This window comes from Carcharhinus amblyrhynchos, chromosome 7, assembly GCF_965287045.1.
Source record: "Carcharhinus amblyrhynchos chromosome 7, sCarAmb.v2.hapA, whole genome shotgun sequence".
In the NCBI taxonomy this organism is placed as follows: domain Eukaryota; kingdom Metazoa; phylum Chordata; class Chondrichthyes; order Carcharhiniformes; family Carcharhinidae; genus Carcharhinus; species Carcharhinus amblyrhynchos.
Window position 1 is genome coordinate 40236003 of NC_137330.1, and position 17888 is coordinate 40253890.

Sequence of the window (17888 nt, forward strand, 5' to 3'; positions counted from 1 at the left end):
AATCCATTCTCTAGTTACCCTCATTGAAAATGGCTCAGGATTGCGATTGGGGCAGCAAATCGGCTCAGAATCCAGTCACGCTAAATCCTGACCCAGACCCATTTAAAAATCCAGCCCCATGGCACTATTTCGATGAAAATTAGGGCAGTTGTCCTGGCCTACACTGATCTCTCAACCACCATCACAAAAACAGGTTAAAAACAGGTCATTATCACATTGTTGTTTCTGGGTGCTTGCTACTTAAAGAGTCGGCTGTAATTATGACAGTGACTACGCTTCAGAAAAAGGACTTCCCTGGACATAACGTGTTCTGATCTGTCCAGTGGCTGTGAAAGGTGCTATATAAATGCAAGTCCTTCAAAATTATTCAGCTCAAGTGATGCATTTGTTGAAGCATCTGTGAAAGCTTTTAGGAACATCTCAAAATATTCTTAAATTGAAAAGTCACGATAGTTAATCTTTCCTGCGAACAGCCCCAAAGCAAGTTCTGTTTTTATTACAAGCTTGAGCAGTTTATGAAGCCTCATCCATGCCTCGCGCATGTGACACAATTAACATTAAGCCTCTTCACAAACGTCCTTAAAAACAAAATCACTGTATTCCTTTGTCGATAATGTGGTTTCCATGACTACTTCCACCTGCTGCCCGAGGTAGATGTGACAGGAACTGCAATTAAGTGATTAGTAATTTTAACCAAAGACACTAATTTATATATAAAACTTCCATCAGTAAATATAGCTACTGACATGCTACCTACACCTCCAGAAAACTCCAGTATTGCAATGAAAGGCATAACATTGTATTTCTTATTCATTTATTAATGAGATAAGGTGGCACACAGAAAAATCTAGGGCAATAAAACACTGCCATATGTCTTAACGTTTGGCAGTGGGATTAATAATAAAATAGTTGAACGAATGAAGGACTGTGGTCCAGATCAGAGCTGGTGGCATTTCCAGATCTCTTGCACCTTCTCCCTGCTGTTTATTAATTGGGTTCTTCTTCAGCTAGCGGTCCAAATTTAGCTCCTGACTGTGAGCTAATTGATGCAGGAATGCCAATAAACATTCACAAAATAAAACGGCTCTGGTAATCCATACATCTGCTCTTGTGGCACAAGAGCTGAACACCTAAGTATCCCAGTCCAAACCAGAGACCACACCTCAAATCTTGGATCTGGGACAATTTGCAGGACCCAGGCCAGGTGTATGGAATCTGTGAGCAGCACACAACTAGAACCACCATCCAGAACATTGCAACAACACCATGTTGCTTCCAATGGCAAAGAGAGGGCAGCAAGGTCCCTGAGAAAATGCTTCCAATTAATCTGATGCTGCCAGGATCAATTACTTTTCTCTGATAAGTATTTTGCCAGGCTCAACAAGACTCACTTCAGCTCTTGCTTTCTGCTGAGGTCTGCGAAGGTGTAATTTCTTTGCAAAGCACAGATTTTTTTTCAGACAATGCCCCTTGACATGGGAGGGGTGAAGTGGGATTGGGTGCAGAATAACTTCCACCCCTATCCCAATTGGAATTTAAAGGGAACCAACCAAATGAGTACAAATTCAGCCAGAATGAGATTCCATCACAACTTCCCTGTCCTCTCAAGACCTCAAGAAGTCTAGTGTCAAAGTCTCAGGGAATTTGCGGATAAACCCCTTGATTAGGATTCATCATGTAACTCCTTCTTGCACATCTGTTATCCTATACATACAAACCACTTAGGTTCCTTGATTAGATGATACCCCATGGCTCACTCCTGGAATCCTAGGAGCTGGTCCCAACAGTAGCATATTCCAGAATCCTTTCTGGAGAGGAAACGGTAAAACTGATCACTGGATTTCTTTTTCCCAGATGCAGATCCAGTTCCATCCTTTACCAATATGAGAACTGAATCAAGGCTGTGATTGTGGGAACACCTGTTGGGGTGGAACATTGGGAGGAATCATGCTGTTGACAAGGGTCATCACCTGATCCTAAGCTGCCATTGGGTTACTGCAAGGCAAATTTCCTCCAGTGTGCATTTCATCTGAGAACCTTCATTTGTTGGGTCCTTTCCATTAACCAACATGGTATTCTTTTCAGAGGAAACAGGTTCTTGTAGGGGATAAGCACCAGCAAAGGCCACTTCTGTTTTGTACATTTTATACAATTTTAAACCAAATATTTTATCACAGTACAGACTAGTTGATAAAAAGTTTAATGAAAAGATATTAACCAAAATGAGGAATGCCAGTACTGGAAATAGAACAATTTCACTGCTCGTATCATCATTTCAACCTCAGAATTGTTGGAATCTCAGGTGATGCAGAGATTCTCGGGTTGTTCTGTTCCAACAGTGAATCTTCGTTTCAATTTCACAACCTACGGCACCAGTGTAAAATACCCTCTTTTCTTATTTGCTGTGTTTAAATCCACTTTAAGTGTGATTAGCAAGTGTTGGGACAAATATTGCTGATTTGGGAACCAAAATGCTGGAAATGCTCCCTGGGCCAGACAGAATCTGCAAAAGAGAAGCAAAATTAACAATCAAATTGATGGCCTTTCATATAATTGGTAAAAGTTAGAGAGATATGTAACAGATTATAAGCAAGTACAGAGTCAAAGAATCCCTACAGTGCAGAAGGAGGCCATTCGACCCATCAAATCTGCTACCACCATCCCACCCAAGTTCTATCCATGTAACCCCATGCATTTACTCCAGTTAGTCCCCCTGTCACTAAGGGACAATTTAGCATGACCAATCCACCTAACCTGCACATCTTTGGACTGTGGCAGGAAACCGGAGCACCCAGAGGGAACCACGCAGACACATGGAGAATGTGCAAACTCCACACAGACCTAAGCTAGGAATCGAACCCAGGGCCCTGGCGCTGTGAAGCAGCAGTGCTAACCACTGTGCCGCCAAGAATGAACAAAAGCAAGGGTTTGTGATCGCCGGAAGACAGATTAAATGACAAAAGGTACGGTGGCAGGGACATGGCAAACGGAGCTGGAAATGGGGCAAGTAAAGAAACAAAAGATAAGTCCAGGAGAAAGAAAAAGAGATCTCAAAACACAGAGAGAAGCAACAAAAAATGACAAATAGACAGAGAATGGCAGGTAAAGGGAATATAAAGAGCCAATGGGATATTCAGGCACAGTAATAGTCACAGATATACATATCATAAAAAGAACGAAAATGAACATTGACAGCTAGTGTGGAGCACATGGATACACATTGGATACAGAGTGAAAAAACAACATATTCACATGGCACCAGAACTTTCAACTTTGCTGGGGTCTTAAGAAAGTGATATTGTGTTGTTAGTCCATTATGCACCCTGCCTGATTACCCTTTCCGTTGCTATTAAGATAGTTCTGGAGAACTGAAGGTTGACTGTTGCATAATGTGTTATAATTAGTGATCTTAACTTTGCATTTCTTTATGTTCTTCCAATCCTGCTCTGGATGCTTTCTTCCGAGCCTCTCTGGAAGGGCTCAAACAGATTAAAACCTGTTCTCAATGCAGAAGATAGATTCAGTTTCATTACAATAATCCTTTATTAAAGCTTTAATTGACTTCTGTGTTCCAAATGATTTTCTCTGGCAATCCTCACCTTTCTTATTTCAGAAAGTATTGTTTCACTTATCCAGATATTTAGGTAAGACTTTCTGCTCATTTGGGGAATGAGCAAGTGACACTCTTCCACATGTTTTAAATTTGGAGGGTGAGCAGACAAAAACAGCAGAACGTCAGAAGAGCTGAGCTTTATGGAGGGAGGAGGAGGACGACAGGCTAGTTGGAGAGCATTAAAATAGTCAAGAATGAAGGTGACAATAAAGGATTTGAATAAGGACTTTAGAGAGAGCTGAGCTAAGGTGGAATGGGAGGTGAGTGACATATGGAGATAGAAGTAAATGGTCTTCGTGGTGGAGAGAATTTCGTGTTGGATCTCAGCTCGATATCAAGCAGGACACCAAGACTGCAAGAAATCAGGTGGGGAGCGAAACGGGCTGCTCATTTACTATTATCCATTTTGCACTACTCACAAAAACCAATTTCACCTCAATTTTATAATACTGTATTTGTTAAGCTTAACTAACTTATTGTAGCAAAAAAAAATTAACTCACAACTGCTGTGCGATCCTTTGACGCAAGCAATATTCTTTGGTGGAGGTTCTTGTCCTTTTCTTGTCATCTATGTGAAGCTGTCTGGCAAATATCTTCTCGAAACATGTAGACAGACACTTGGATTTGAAGACAACGCCTTCAAGAAAGTGACTGAGACCTTACAGATTTAAATATCTGTCTGTTAGATTCGTAAAGTAACTAGCAAACAAAGCCAAATTTAATAAACCTCAAATGAGGTATGTATTTGAATTGAATAACTTGATCCTTGTCCCAGACATCAAAAAGAGTTAAACCGAATCAGATCTTTAACAATTCTATCAGTTTAAACTGAGAAGAAGCCGGGACTTTAACCCTTTTGTCACTCTGGTAAGTGAAGAAAAATGCTTCACTATTGTCAGATTCTCACTGCAATCATATGAATGGCCCATATCATTCACTGGATTTTTAGAGAACACTCCTCTGGTGAATACAACGTGCAAACATCCACCTTCCTTCATGGGAGATGTCAAAAATATTCACCACAAAGAACAGTTGACAGAGAGGAACTTTCAACAGTTAGCTCCCTAAATATTAGGTCCAGCTCAAACAATCAGGTTTGGCCCATTTGGGAAAATGTTGTTCTGTTAAATAATAAAACTAGACCTAGATGTTTCAGCCAAATGTAACAATCAAATAGACACAACTCTAATTTACTGGTATAGATCTCTGAAATAAGGAAAACTTCATTACGCCTGAGTTCACTTGTGATTGAGTCCATGCGGCTGTAGCTATTCATTTTGTGTACAAGTTTAGTTACAACATATAGTTTACCTTCACTTGCACTTAACAAGTGTCTTAGTAAAATTCCAAACACAGTGGTTCAATGGCAAAGTCATTTTCTTTCAATATGTGATGATATCAAACAGGTTTTATTCACTCTGCCAATGCCTAGTTTTCAGCAAGGCTTCATTCATGGAATAACCAAGAACAGCCAAGTTAAGAACCTCTGCTGCTACATCAACATGTCAACCATCAAGGCACATTTCTCGTGCAGCATTTAATGTAACAACAGCCACACACAATTTTCAATGTAGTTTTTCTGCATGATGATGCAGTTTCATTACTGATATATCATCATGCAGTCTGTTGGTATACCTGGCTTTGCCAGAATCTTTACATCTACATTTTAAAACTAGAAAATATGAATATCAAATATTGACATGGATTAATTTTTTTTAATGTTTGATGTTAGAAATATGAAAAATTATATGCTCAGTCTAAATGGTTATGCAAAATCAGTTACATACAACTTGCTTAACTATTACTTTGAGTGATTAATTATGGAAGTGGGATATCATAGGCCCTTAACTCGTGTTGATACTGTATAAGAACATAAGAACATAAGAAATAGGAGCAGGAGTAGGCCATCTAGCCCTTCGAGCCTGCCCCGCCATTCAATAAGATCATGGCTGATCTGTCGTGGCTCAGTTCCACATTCCCACTGTATCCAGTGCATTAGTAATTAATATATGCTTTGTCACTTCTATTTTGTTTGCATTGTGACCTTAACTGCCTTCTGAAGGTAGACAATTCTGTGCATGTGATTGGGAAGTGAGAGATTGATGTATGGTTATGTTCATGTGGTTAGGTATCACTTACACCGGAGATGTCCCTTCCAGCTACCAAAGACAATAGTATAAACACTTCGAAAAATGTTATTAATGCTGGTCTGAATAGTTTGTGGAAATATAATACGCTGTGACTTCACCTGCTGCGAAAAATTGAGTTGATCAGAGCATCTGACATTCCAATGTAGGGGAACATTGAGTGTAGTTTTTCTTTCTCATTTTCTACGTGATGGTTTAGTTGCTAGCTTTAAATCTGCGACTATATAACTTTATGATTTAAGATGAGATACTGGAGATGGAGATAATATGATTCAGGAGAAAATGTCCAGGAACAAGAGTGGCAAGTGTTCTAAGCAGCTACGTCTTACCTAAACAAATATATGCCTCACATAATCCGCTGGTTAATCATCTCTCACTTGAAAAGCCAAAGATCAGATACACCTTTTGTTGTCTAGATACCAGAATGAAAATTTTCCTTATCTGAATGTTTGCAGATATACCGCATTCAGCACGTTTAAAATGTTTACATTGCACAAGTTATTCAAATAAAACACCTCAGGTGGTTTGAAAAAGCTTTGCCATCAGAGCGAAGACGGAGATATGGAGATTGAGTAGTTCTACCCAGTTGAATTGTGTCTTCAGGTGCCTGGCGAATGTTAATAATGGGTATGGACAAATTGTGGCCCGAACTGTTGAACAGAAAACTGCAGGAAGCAAGAATAAAATAGTTAAAGACAAACGTTGGCGTTTGGTAATGTTTAGCGCATAAAGCCATGAAACTGATTAATGACTAGTATTGCAAAGCATTTCAACTGCAAAACATTACCAAAACATCCTGCCCTGAATATCAGTAAATATAGTTTTTGGCGTACAGGGCTTTTGCATACAGAGACAATACATTTGTGAGACAGAAACAAAAACAACAGCCTACTGGTGAGTCACAGAGCAATAGGACAATGGCTCACATGTACTATTTTGGGCCATCATGAGGAGCTGCTGAATGAAAGCCTGCTGCTTCTCCAGAGAAAGAAGGACACAATCAGAGTAAGGACCAGCATGTGTTCCCCTCACACTACCTTCCTAGCTCCAGCTATTAATCTGGACTGCCAGAGAACATGAGCAGCTTGCTTGACTTCCTGGGTAAGAAATGTAGTCAGCCAGGAAATTACTAAACATGACTAAAAAATAAATATGCTTGAAATAAAAATATATTGAAATACTTTTGATGTTCATAAAATCATAGAATCCCTACAAGTGCAGAAGGAGGCCATTCGGCCCACCAAACTTGCACCGAAAACAATCTCACCCAGGCTCTATCCTCATGTATTTACTCTGCTAATCCCCCTGACATTAAAGGGCAATTTAGCATGGCCAATCAACCTAACCCACACATCTTTGGACTGTGTGAGGAAACTGGAGCACTGGGAAGAAACCCATGCAGACACAAGGAGAACGTACTTTAAAAGATTCTATGGCACTATTTCAAGGAAGAGCAGGGGAGTTACTCCCAGTATCTTGACCAATCTCTCAATCATTATCACAAAAAGAGATGATCTGGTCATTATCACATTGCTGTGTGCAAATTGGCTGCTGCATTACCTACATTACAACCTTCTGGTTGGCACAGTGGTTAGCACTACTGCCTCATAGCACCAGGGACCCAGGTCTGATTCCTGGCTTGGGTCACTATTTGTGTTGAGTTTGCACGTTCTCCCCATATCTGCGTGGGTTTCCTCCAGGTGCTCCAGTTTCCTTCCACATTCTGAAAGATGTGCTAGTTAGGTGCATTGACCCGAAAAGGCACCAGACTGTGGCGACTAGGAGAATTTCACAGTAACTTCATTGGAGTGTAAATGTAAGCCTTACTTGTGACACTAATAAATAAACTTCAAAAGTGCTTCATTGGCTGTGAAGTGCTTTGGGTTATCCATTGGTAATGAAAGATGCTAAAATGCACGTCATTTTTTTGTTTCTTCAGGTAATGGCAGGTACAGACACTGAATTTACAGAAAACATTTTAGCTCATGGCTCCTGAACTGATTTGAATCCAGACTGATATAGATGAGGTGATGGTAATATAAATGTTGCCGAAGTAGGTTTTTCATCAGAATTGGATTCTCATATAGCCTGGTTGAAACACATATTTACTGGTTTTCAGTAAACCACATGTTTCTGGTTTTCAGTAGATTTGGCAGATTTGTCTTTTAAAAAGCATTTAGGCATTACATGAGTACGAATGGAATAGAGAGGTATGGGCCAAATGCAGGCAATTGGGATTAACTTAGGGGTTTAAAAAAGGGCAGCACGGACAAGTTGGGCCGAAGGACCTGTTTCCATGCTGTAAACCTTTATGATTCTATGACTCTATGGCATTCCAGCTCATGCAATTCTCAATATGCGTATCTGACAGAAATATTTCCTGTAAGAAAAAGTAGCATTTCATTCATATTGCCCAAAAGAAATGTGTCAAAACTTGACCAAAGTCGAATCTTTGCCAGGTTCTGAAATGAATGAAGGTCTGGGGGAATCAAAGTACAAGCTCTTCTTCAAATCAGAGTCATATTTTAGATGTAAAATCAATGTTTACATATTTTACAGTGTGGCTTGTGCAATCAAATTATTGGATGTTGCATCATTTTAGTACTAAGCAAGAAATCTGCAGCTCAGGAGACCATTGTATGAACTCTGTCTTGAAAGAGCAACCAATTAGTGCCATTGCCCCGCTCTTTAAATCTAGCCCTATCTATAACAAAATTTGTATAAGAATACACATCAAAGACCAAAATAGATAACAATCAGACCATTTTAAAGGACCGATCTTTGTGAAAGGTAGTAAACCTTTTTGGGAAAACTGAAAAGTAATGAGAACAACACCTTATTTTAATAACATATTACCGTGAAGTGTTTTACCTCAACCTCCCTGATTGTATCACACATTCATAAACAAATTCAAAATGTTGTCAACTATTTTTCATGGCGGCATCTGGATTGTTTTCAGTAAGGCAGCTGTTACACAGGTGAAACAAAAACAAAAAATGTTGGAAAATCTCAGCAGCACTGACAGCACCTGTGGAGAGACAATAGAGCCAACGTTTCAAGACTGGATGAACTTTCGTTAGAGCCAACATGTGCCTGAAATTCATGATGTGGAGATGCCGGCGTTGGACTGGTATAAGCACAGTAAGAAGTCTCACAACACCAGGTTAAAGTCCAACAGGTTTATTTGGTAGCAAACACCACTAGTTTTCGGAGCACTGTTCCTTCGTCAGGTGACTGGGAGTTCTGTTCACAAACAGGGCATATAAAGACACAAACCCAATTTACAAAATAATGATCGGAATGCGAGTCTTTGCACCTAATCAAGTCTTAAAGATACAGACAATATGAGTGGACAGAGCATTAAGCACACATTAAAGAGATGTGTATTGTCTCCAGACAGGACAGTTAGTGAGATTTTGCAAGTCCAGGCAAGTCGTGGGGGTTACGGATTGTGTGACATGAACCCAAGATCCCGGTTGAGGCCGTCCTCATGTGTGCGGAACTTGACTATCAGTCTCTTCTCAGCTACTCTACGCTGTCCTATGTTGCAAAGGCTGCCTTGGAAAACTCCTACCTGAAGATCAGAGGCCAAATGCCCGTGATTGCTGAAGTGTTCCCTGACAGGAAGGGAGCAGTCTTGCCTGGTGATTGTCAAGCAGTGTGCATTCATCTGTTGTCGTAGCATCTGCATGGTCTCCCCAATGTATCATGCCTCAGGACATCCTTTCCTGCAGCATATTCATCCTGAAATTCATACCACTAGATTGACCATTATACTGTCCCTCTGCTCAATCAGTTTTAGCAATTTATCAAACATTCTGGTCTTGGTGGCCACTGATGTGTTGTTATATGCTTGTTGCACATGCCTGACTACATTACCAGCCAAACAAAGTGGTACAACTTTGCAGCAAAAGTGGAGCTGACCACAATCATATCCCAGCAGTAGATCGTATGCAACAGCAACTTCCATTCATATAGTGCCTTTAATGTAGCGGAAATTTCCTAGGACTGTTGACAAAATTTGGCACCAAGTCACAAAAGGAGATATTGGGATGTGGGACCAGAAATTTTGTCAAGTTTAGCGCTGAAGGCAGAACCACCAGTGATGGAGCGATTCGAGTCAGGGATGTGCATTTACCTCAGAAGCTCAGCATTGATGTGACATAGTTTCAGCTTCACAATTACAACAGACTGTTGGAATGTAAATCAGGGGTCAGCATCTGAACTGACTCTAAAGTGAAGCAGAATGTGATTACTTGTTCTGGTGTCAGGTTAGACCTCACACTTAATTGCAGATCACCTTCCCACCATCAGTACATAGTTATAGTGTGAGTACCCTGAGGCAAACATCTCTCAGGTGTTTGGGCCGCTGATTTCACAGCTCCTGATAATATCTAGTTAACACTGTGGTGCTCTGCACCTGAATGCCGACTGGCTCTAATAATACATTCCGAGTTCAGACTGGTCATTTAACTCCTGGACTGCATTTAGCGCGCGTTTTTAACTGGCATTAGAAACATCAATGCAAAAGTTGTAGCAACCTGATCTCAAAAAAATGAAGATACTCCTCCTAAAAAAAGAGAAATAAGCGCACTAGAGATATATAAGTGACTATACGAAAAAGAAAGACGATAAAGTCGTGAAAAGGCAAGCCCTTTTTAAAAACAAATGATCTTGGAATGATTGTCACCCCTTCCTGCCCATTCGGTTATTTCAATTGAAACGACTGTCCTAACAGCTGTCACTAAAACATACAGCTCTCCCCACATGTAACAACTGTATCTCACACTAAAATAAAATAAATTAGCGGTCTTTTTTTAAAAACTGTTTCTGATCTGGTTCCAGCTGAGATCGTACAAATCATTAAAACGTTTGTGGGTGCCCCGCTAAAAGAGCAGATTTTTGCCGTTAAGAGGTAGTCATGCAACATGTTAACTATTTTCCCCCCTTTTTTCAAGGCGGGTTTGTTACGAAGCCCATTTGAGCAGAGCTGGGGTTGGACGGAACATGCTGTTCTTTGATGCTGAATGTATCCAATGCACGTTTCCACTAGATGTCGCGCCTCTTGCGCTATGTCTGGCTCCGCTTTCCCGCAAAACGCTCTCCACACCCTCCACTGTCCGATTGATTTTTTTTTAAGGTTCTCGTTTTACCAATCACATTTCTCATTTGCAACAATTTCACGTTGCAACCTTCTACTTTGCAACCGTAGTGTCTCCCCCAGCCCGGCCCCCACATCCCTCTCCCTGTATGTCTGCATGATTAATAACTTCCTTTTGAGCTCGGTGCGGTAGTCCCTGGGAGCTATTCCTATTGTAGATCAGAGTGATTGACAGTCTCCTGAACCACGTTACACGATACCGCCCCTCCCCGCAAAACAAAACTGTACATGGAGGTTGGTGGGGGAGGGAAATGTACCTATGTGTGAGCGGAACTAATTGCATTAATGCAAATTTATGAATATTACAGGGTTATATTAAACCCAACTGCACAGCCCGGGAGTATGCATGTATAAGTGTCTACATATATATGGGAAATAATGATACCAATTATTTTCGCGCCAAATCGCGGCTCCTCCCTATGTAAATGAAGGGGTTGGCGCTGTGGATTTTTTTCGTGTCTCTTCCAGTTTTTTTTGCCGGATAATAATATCCAGCACTGCATCCAAGTTACACTGACAGACTTCTCTGTCTGCTCCGAGGGAATGATCAACATTTAACGCCAAGCTCTTAACAGCTGGATCTGTCCAGAAACGTCCCCAATATTTCAGAGCATTTTTTTGGGAGGTGGGGGGAAGCGTTTCTACTTCTGTCGAAAGGCCAGTGGAAGGTAAGATTTTCTCTCTCTCGGTACGATGAAAGGGCATGTGTAGATGTTTAGTGTGTGTATGTATGTACATATTTGAATGGGAGCTGGATCACTCTCTTTGCATTCATTGGAAATGCACAGAATGTAGGTCAAAGCGTTTCATGCAGCACTGATCACAGACCGCCCTGGAGGAATCTGCAGTCTCTCCCCTCCCCTTCACCAAATTGGGCTTTAAATCCTAAAATCGAGTCGATCTTTCGATGTGGAGTGCCCCTTGTTTTCCCTCTCCCATTTAAGATGAGGATTTAATTTCCGCCTGTGGGTTGGACAGTGAGTGAGAAGTGTTTTGTGGCAGCGGTGCCCCCCGGTACCAGGGCGTTAATCCCCAGCCCGGGAAGGGCGCTTTATTGTGAGTAGGGTTGTAAATTCCCAGCCCCGGCAGCAGCGCCCTTTTGTTAATGCTGCAAGTCAGCCAGAGAGAGAGACAACCAGATCGCGAAGGAAAGCAATCTGTGCAAAATACACATCCCACCGTCAAAATGCAAAAAAAAAGAAAACTCCACACTCTTAATTCCAAACCCTGAAAAATATCCGGTTGCATTTTGTTGACAGATGTTGAAGATTCAAAGCCCATGCGAGGGTGGACGTTTTCCTGCCATTAGTGTTTTATTTTTTATTTTGATTTTGAATCTCTCCACCCCCCCCCCTCCCTCCCTCCCTCCACCTCCTTCTATGATTTGGAAACATTGTTTGGCGTTGATAACTGCCAGTACTGATGTAAGGATGCTGACTGCCTGGCTTGTTATTAATTGAATTGCCTTTCTTGTTGTTGGACTTTTTTAATTGATTTTTTTTTCTCTCTCCCTTTTTTCATAATTGCAGATTTTTTTGTGTGGTTTTGCTTTTTTTCTCTCTTTTTTTTGCAAAATAAAAGAAGAGATGCCCGGGATCATGTCATCCAGTAGCTCCTCCACGTCCAGTTGTAGCACCTCTCCTGCCCCCTCCACCTCCTCTGCAGCCTCCTCCATCCGCCCCGCTCTCTGCAAGAATTACGACCTGGAGTATGACTCCTACCAGCCTTACTTCTACCCGGACGACTACGGCCCCGAGGCGGATTTCTACCCCCCCAGCGAGGACATCTGGAAGAAGTTCGAGCTGCTGCCCACCCCTCCGCTGTCGCCCAGCCGGGCGGGCCGGTGCCGGGGGGCCAGCGACGACTGGGTGTCCGAGCTGCTGCTGCTGGACGGCGGGGACGGCGAGGCGGAGGAGCCGGGCGGCGGCGGCTCGGGCGGCGGGGCCGGGGGGCTGCACTGCTGCCGCCCGGGGGGCCGGAGCCACCTGAGCGCCATCGTGCTGCAGGACTGCATGTGGAGCGGCTTCTCGGCCCGGGAGAAGCTGGAGAAGGTGGTGAGCGAGAAGCTGAGCGCGGCTCAGGCTCAGCAGCAGCAGCAGCCGCAGCCGCCGGGCAAGGCGGCGGGGGCAGCGGCGCTCTCCACCCCGCAGCCTGCCGCTCCGGCCGGGGGGCAGAGCGGCAGCGCCCTGGGCGCACCCGGCTCCGCCTGCAGCAGCAGCAGAGGAGGAGGGCAGGCCGGCCACAGCGAGCTCCGCCACCCCGCCAGCCAGTGCGTGGACCCGGCCGTGGTCTTCCCCTTCCCGCTGAACCAGGAGGCGGCTTCCCGCGGAGGGGCGGCCGCTGACAGCACCGCATCGCTGGGCAGCTCCGGCAACGAGACCCCCAGTGACTCCGGTAAGTGTCTGAAAACACACCCAACTGCACTCCACTCTCTCCCTTCCCAACCTTTCTCCTTTTCTCCTATATTTCCCTCCCTCCCTTTCCCCTTTCCCTCCCTTTCTCTTTTTCCCAATATCTCTTTCCCTACCCTTTCCCCTGTTCTTCTTTCCCCTCCCTTTTCCTCCTCTTTCCCCTCCCTTCTCCTCTTTTCCCTCCTTCTCCCGCTTTTCCCTCCTTTTCCTTTCGTGCCCGATCATTGTTTCATTTTTGTTATTGTTGCAACAATGTCAAAACTGCAACATTGTCTCCCCGATGGGTCAGATGTTGGGCTGCCCTTCCCGCGAGGGCTGTCACATCAATATTGGCCACCCCCACCCCCCAGCTCCTAGGGCATGCACACAACACCCGATGCAATATTTAAAATCCACTCGCTTCTATTCCTGACCCGATATCTCATACATGCAAGAGGTAGCAGCGCTGGCAGACTCTGCAGTATGTGCAGGTACAAAAATAAACCTCCCACCCCAATTTCCCACACGGTTCTCAAAACAACGCACTGCCCACATTGTCAGCTGGGGATTGTCTCTCTCTGGAAGGGGAGGGCACAGGACTGCAGATGACAAAGGTTTTTTTTTAAAATTCACCGATGTAATTAAATAGCCGAAATGTTGATGAATACGGATCCATTAAGTGGTGCCACTGGTTTCAGCTGCTACCTCCTTGTGTTAATTTCATCAGCCTTCCCCGAATGGTGTGTGGGTGGGGTGGGCTGGGCTGGGGGGTCCTCAAAGTGCTGTGGAGACTACACACGAATCAGTTCTGAGTGATCAGACTTGAAATTAAACATTGAGAGATTGACCTGACAGTTCCCCGGCAGGCGGCAGTATGCCTCAGTTATCTTTGATCCAAGACACATTTGATCTTTTTTTCCAGCGCTGTTCCAAACGAAACAATTTGTTTTTACCTTTCCTAGGAATAAATGAAGCAAATGATTTAGGTTAGTTTTATGATTACTAATTTCATTTTAACATTTGAGCCTGTAGCAAGATTCTTTCACCCCCAACCCCCCCCCCCCCCAACATGTATATAGTGTTTCCTTCCAGGAGATTGTCCTTTGAATCATGTGCCCTTGGCTATTGATTGCTGCGGAGAAAAACTGCCAGATGTGATAGTTGCAGAACCTGGGCACCTTTGTACTGAAAAAGCCCCATTAATCAAGGGTAATCTCAGAAGGCCATGGGGAATGGAGTTCTTGGAATTCCACGGCATGGCTTTGAAATTCTGAAGTTCCATAAACATGCAATCAGCAAATGTAACCCCTGAGAGTTTTACTTAACCTAGGGATTTAACATTTGAAAGTAGTAGCAGATTTAAAGAAAAGGGAAGACAGGAGGGGAGGCACCCGATAGCCAAGTCCACAGGCTTCCCCTGGAAGCTTATCTTTGAAAATTGTTGCATCTTTGTAAGAACAATGGGAATGTTATTCTTTGCCACCTTCTAATCATTAATTAATGAACTGTATCAGTGGTCCTGAAGCCTTTGTGGTTGAATTAAATGTGTATCATGTAGTCTCACAGATAACGTGTGAAGTTTAATTAATTTGCATCTATTCCAAGTTGCTGATATTAACTGATGTTGGTGTCCTGATTTAGGATTCATCCAGCAGTGAGACGAAAACATCACTAACATTTCCAATCTTAAAGGCCCACACAATTCAAATAGGATAAACCAGCACTCAATAAATAAGAGCAGAACTAAAGCTGAACTGTTTGGACTTCAAGGGCCAGATGGTCCTGGCTCAAGGGCTGTGTATGCAGTTTGGATATCCCTAATCTATATTAATTATTTATTAGAGAAAACCCAAATCTATTTATATTGCAGGGTAGGAATGATTCCAGGCTTTCTATGTTTAGTAATAGTGGTTTATATTAGTGACTTGCCAGATGGCAAAATTGGCTCATATTATAGAATGGTAAAGGAAATAAATGGGTCTGCTTTTATATATCCTTGAACTTCCTCAGCTAATGTTAGTGTAGTTTATTATTTTTTAACAAATAGCTCATTAAAATTATTGTGGTGAGTATTGCTGATGTTTGAGGGTAAAACTACACATGCTTCTGCTTACAGCTTTCTGACAGCTTCTTACCAACAGCTGTCTACTGAATAACTTGGCTGTCAGAAATGAAAATGCTTTGTCCTGTCCTCTAGAGCAAGCCTGTGAATTAGCCCCGGTTTCTGCAGTCATTGTTTGAGGCAGATCTCTTTATTGCTGTACAGGATGTGGAATGTGAATCTGCAATTATGATTAATGTGTTAATAGAATGGTTTTGATCTGTGCTGATCCCCACGTTCCTCCTTTATGTTGCTGTGTTTTTACAGACAGACAGTTCAGTCATGCCTTTCTATTTTAAATAGCAGACTATATGTCTGGACTGACTAAAGTTCTTCCACAAAATATACAACTGAAATAACAGTTTCCAGATCTAATTGAATATGTATAAAATAAATGTGTATTGATTTCTACACTTAGTGAAACTTTTCAAAGTGAAAGCAGAAGTTGGGAGAGCATGGAATTAGGGTGTAATTAATAAATATTCTTAATTTTTCTTTCCTGTTATCTTCCCCTCTCAAAATTTCCAGTTCTCTATCCATCAATATTTGAAAGGAAAAAGACTCCTATTTTTCCAACTGGATAAATGCTCCAAATTCTATAGCTGTATGAGATTAGGGTATTTTTCCAACTGGTGTCATGCACTTCCTGCGTGTGTGATGGAACCCAGCCAGTTATGCAAAGAAGAAACTGTTGGCTACCAGCAGTTATAGGAAAGAGCAGCTTTGATTGTGATACACCATTCATTGATTACATGTTCAGGCTGTATGTTCTTCATTAAAAGGGGTTTCCTTTCTGGGCCATGTTTATCATATATATACATTTGTACGTGTTTTCTGAAGAATTCACTTTGTCATATTACCTGTTTGTTTCTCCTTACAGTATGTTGGAACACTGAATTGTTCTGTGGTCTTGACTTTATTTTTGCTTTCCAATATTTACAGAAGAAGATGAGGATGACGATGAAGAGGAGGAGGAGGAGGAAGAAGAAGACGAGGAAGAGGAAGAAGAGGAGGAGGAAGAGGAAGAAATTGATGTGGTAACAGTTGAGAAACGGCGGTCGTCATCGAACAAGCACGTGACCACTCTGACTGTGACTGTGCGCCCCCACAACTCGAGCTGCGGGTCGTCAAAGAGCCACAATGCCTCTCAGCTGAAACGGTGTGCCCCGATACACCAGCAGCATAACTATGCTGCGCCGTCGCCCTACACAGAGTGCGACGAGATGCCGCCTCTGAAGAAAGTGAAAAGCGAGCCTGCGCGCCTCACCAAGCAAGTGGCCCCTTCTCGGTCCAAGAGCGTGAGCCCCCGTGGATCCGACTCCGAAGACAATGAGCGGCGGCGCACTCACAACATTCTGGAGCGCCAGCGGCGGAATGACCTGCGCTCCAGCTTTCTTACCTTGCGGGATCAAATACCAGAACTTGTGAAAAACGACAAGGCAGCAAAAGTCATCATTCTGAAAAAGGCCACTGAATATGTGCGGGCTCTGCAGTCTGAAGAGCAGAAACTGTTGTCGGAAAAAGAGAAATTGAAAACCAAGCAACAGCTGCTGGTAAAGAGACTGGAGGAAATAAGGACTCGCTAGGTTAAGGCTGCCCCAACTGGTTGAATGCCACTTTTGCACATTTTAGACGTCAAGAATGTTTCGGAATTTTTTTCTGGTTTTCAATCCAGCAGCATTTAAACATGGACAACATACTTCTAAAACTTTAGAGGTACATGTGTGTGTGAATGGAATTCCTTTTTTGAGAGGGCTTAGTGATTGCCTATTTCAAAACCTATGTAAATACCAGTTTAACAATCGCCTTTTTCATGTGATGGTCTGGGTTAAGAAAAATAAAGCCACAGCCTATGCTGCCGTTTTTTGGACTGGAATTTTATACAGAATAATACCTCAACGTTTGAGGAGCATGAAATTTTCCTATAAAGACTTCTTGTTAATCCTTGTTATGTACTGTACTAATTCTTACACTGCCTGTATCCTTAGTGTGATGCTGATACATGACTAAATTTGATACCTATATTTTCGTATGAAAATGAGTTGTGAAAGGTTTGAGTAGATATTACTTTATCACTTTTTTGACTAAAATTTCTTTTGTACAGAAATTACTATATATGCCTTTACCTAGCCTCTCTCTGTTTGTGTTGCTGTTGGGTTCATAGAACTGGGTAATTGGCTGAGTTATGTGTTTTTCATGATGTACATATAGTGCTGCAACTTATAGCACTTTTTGAAATACCTCAAGTTTATCAAAATAAATGCTATGAAACTAACTACCTCTTGTGATTGTGTCTGTAGTTTTGGGACTGCGGCGGAAAGGACAAGTCATTGCCAGGCTGCGCAGTTTGAGGTTGAAGCACCACCGAAATAACATTTGGTGGCTTTGACAACTTAATTGTGAAATTCTATTCATCATCCAAAAACAAGTCTTGTGTCAGTGCTCTTTTATTTAGTTGCGTGAAAGATTTCATTAC

General features: G+C 42.5%; 1 protein-coding gene across 1 annotated transcript; it reads left to right on the plus strand.

Moving 5' to 3' along the window:
* Positions 1-11416: 11416 nt before the first annotated feature.
* mycn (MYCN proto-oncogene, bHLH transcription factor) lies at positions 11417-17650 on the plus strand. The gene is made up of 3 exons (XM_080192178.1): positions 11417-11589; positions 12451-13315; positions 16355-17650. The coding sequence occupies exons 2-3, from the start codon at positions 12508-12510 to the stop codon at positions 16996-16998; spliced, it is 1452 nt and encodes a 483-aa protein (XP_080048304.1). The 5' UTR covers positions 11417-11589; positions 12451-12507; the 3' UTR covers positions 16999-17650.
* Positions 17651-17888: the final 238 nt, after the last annotated feature.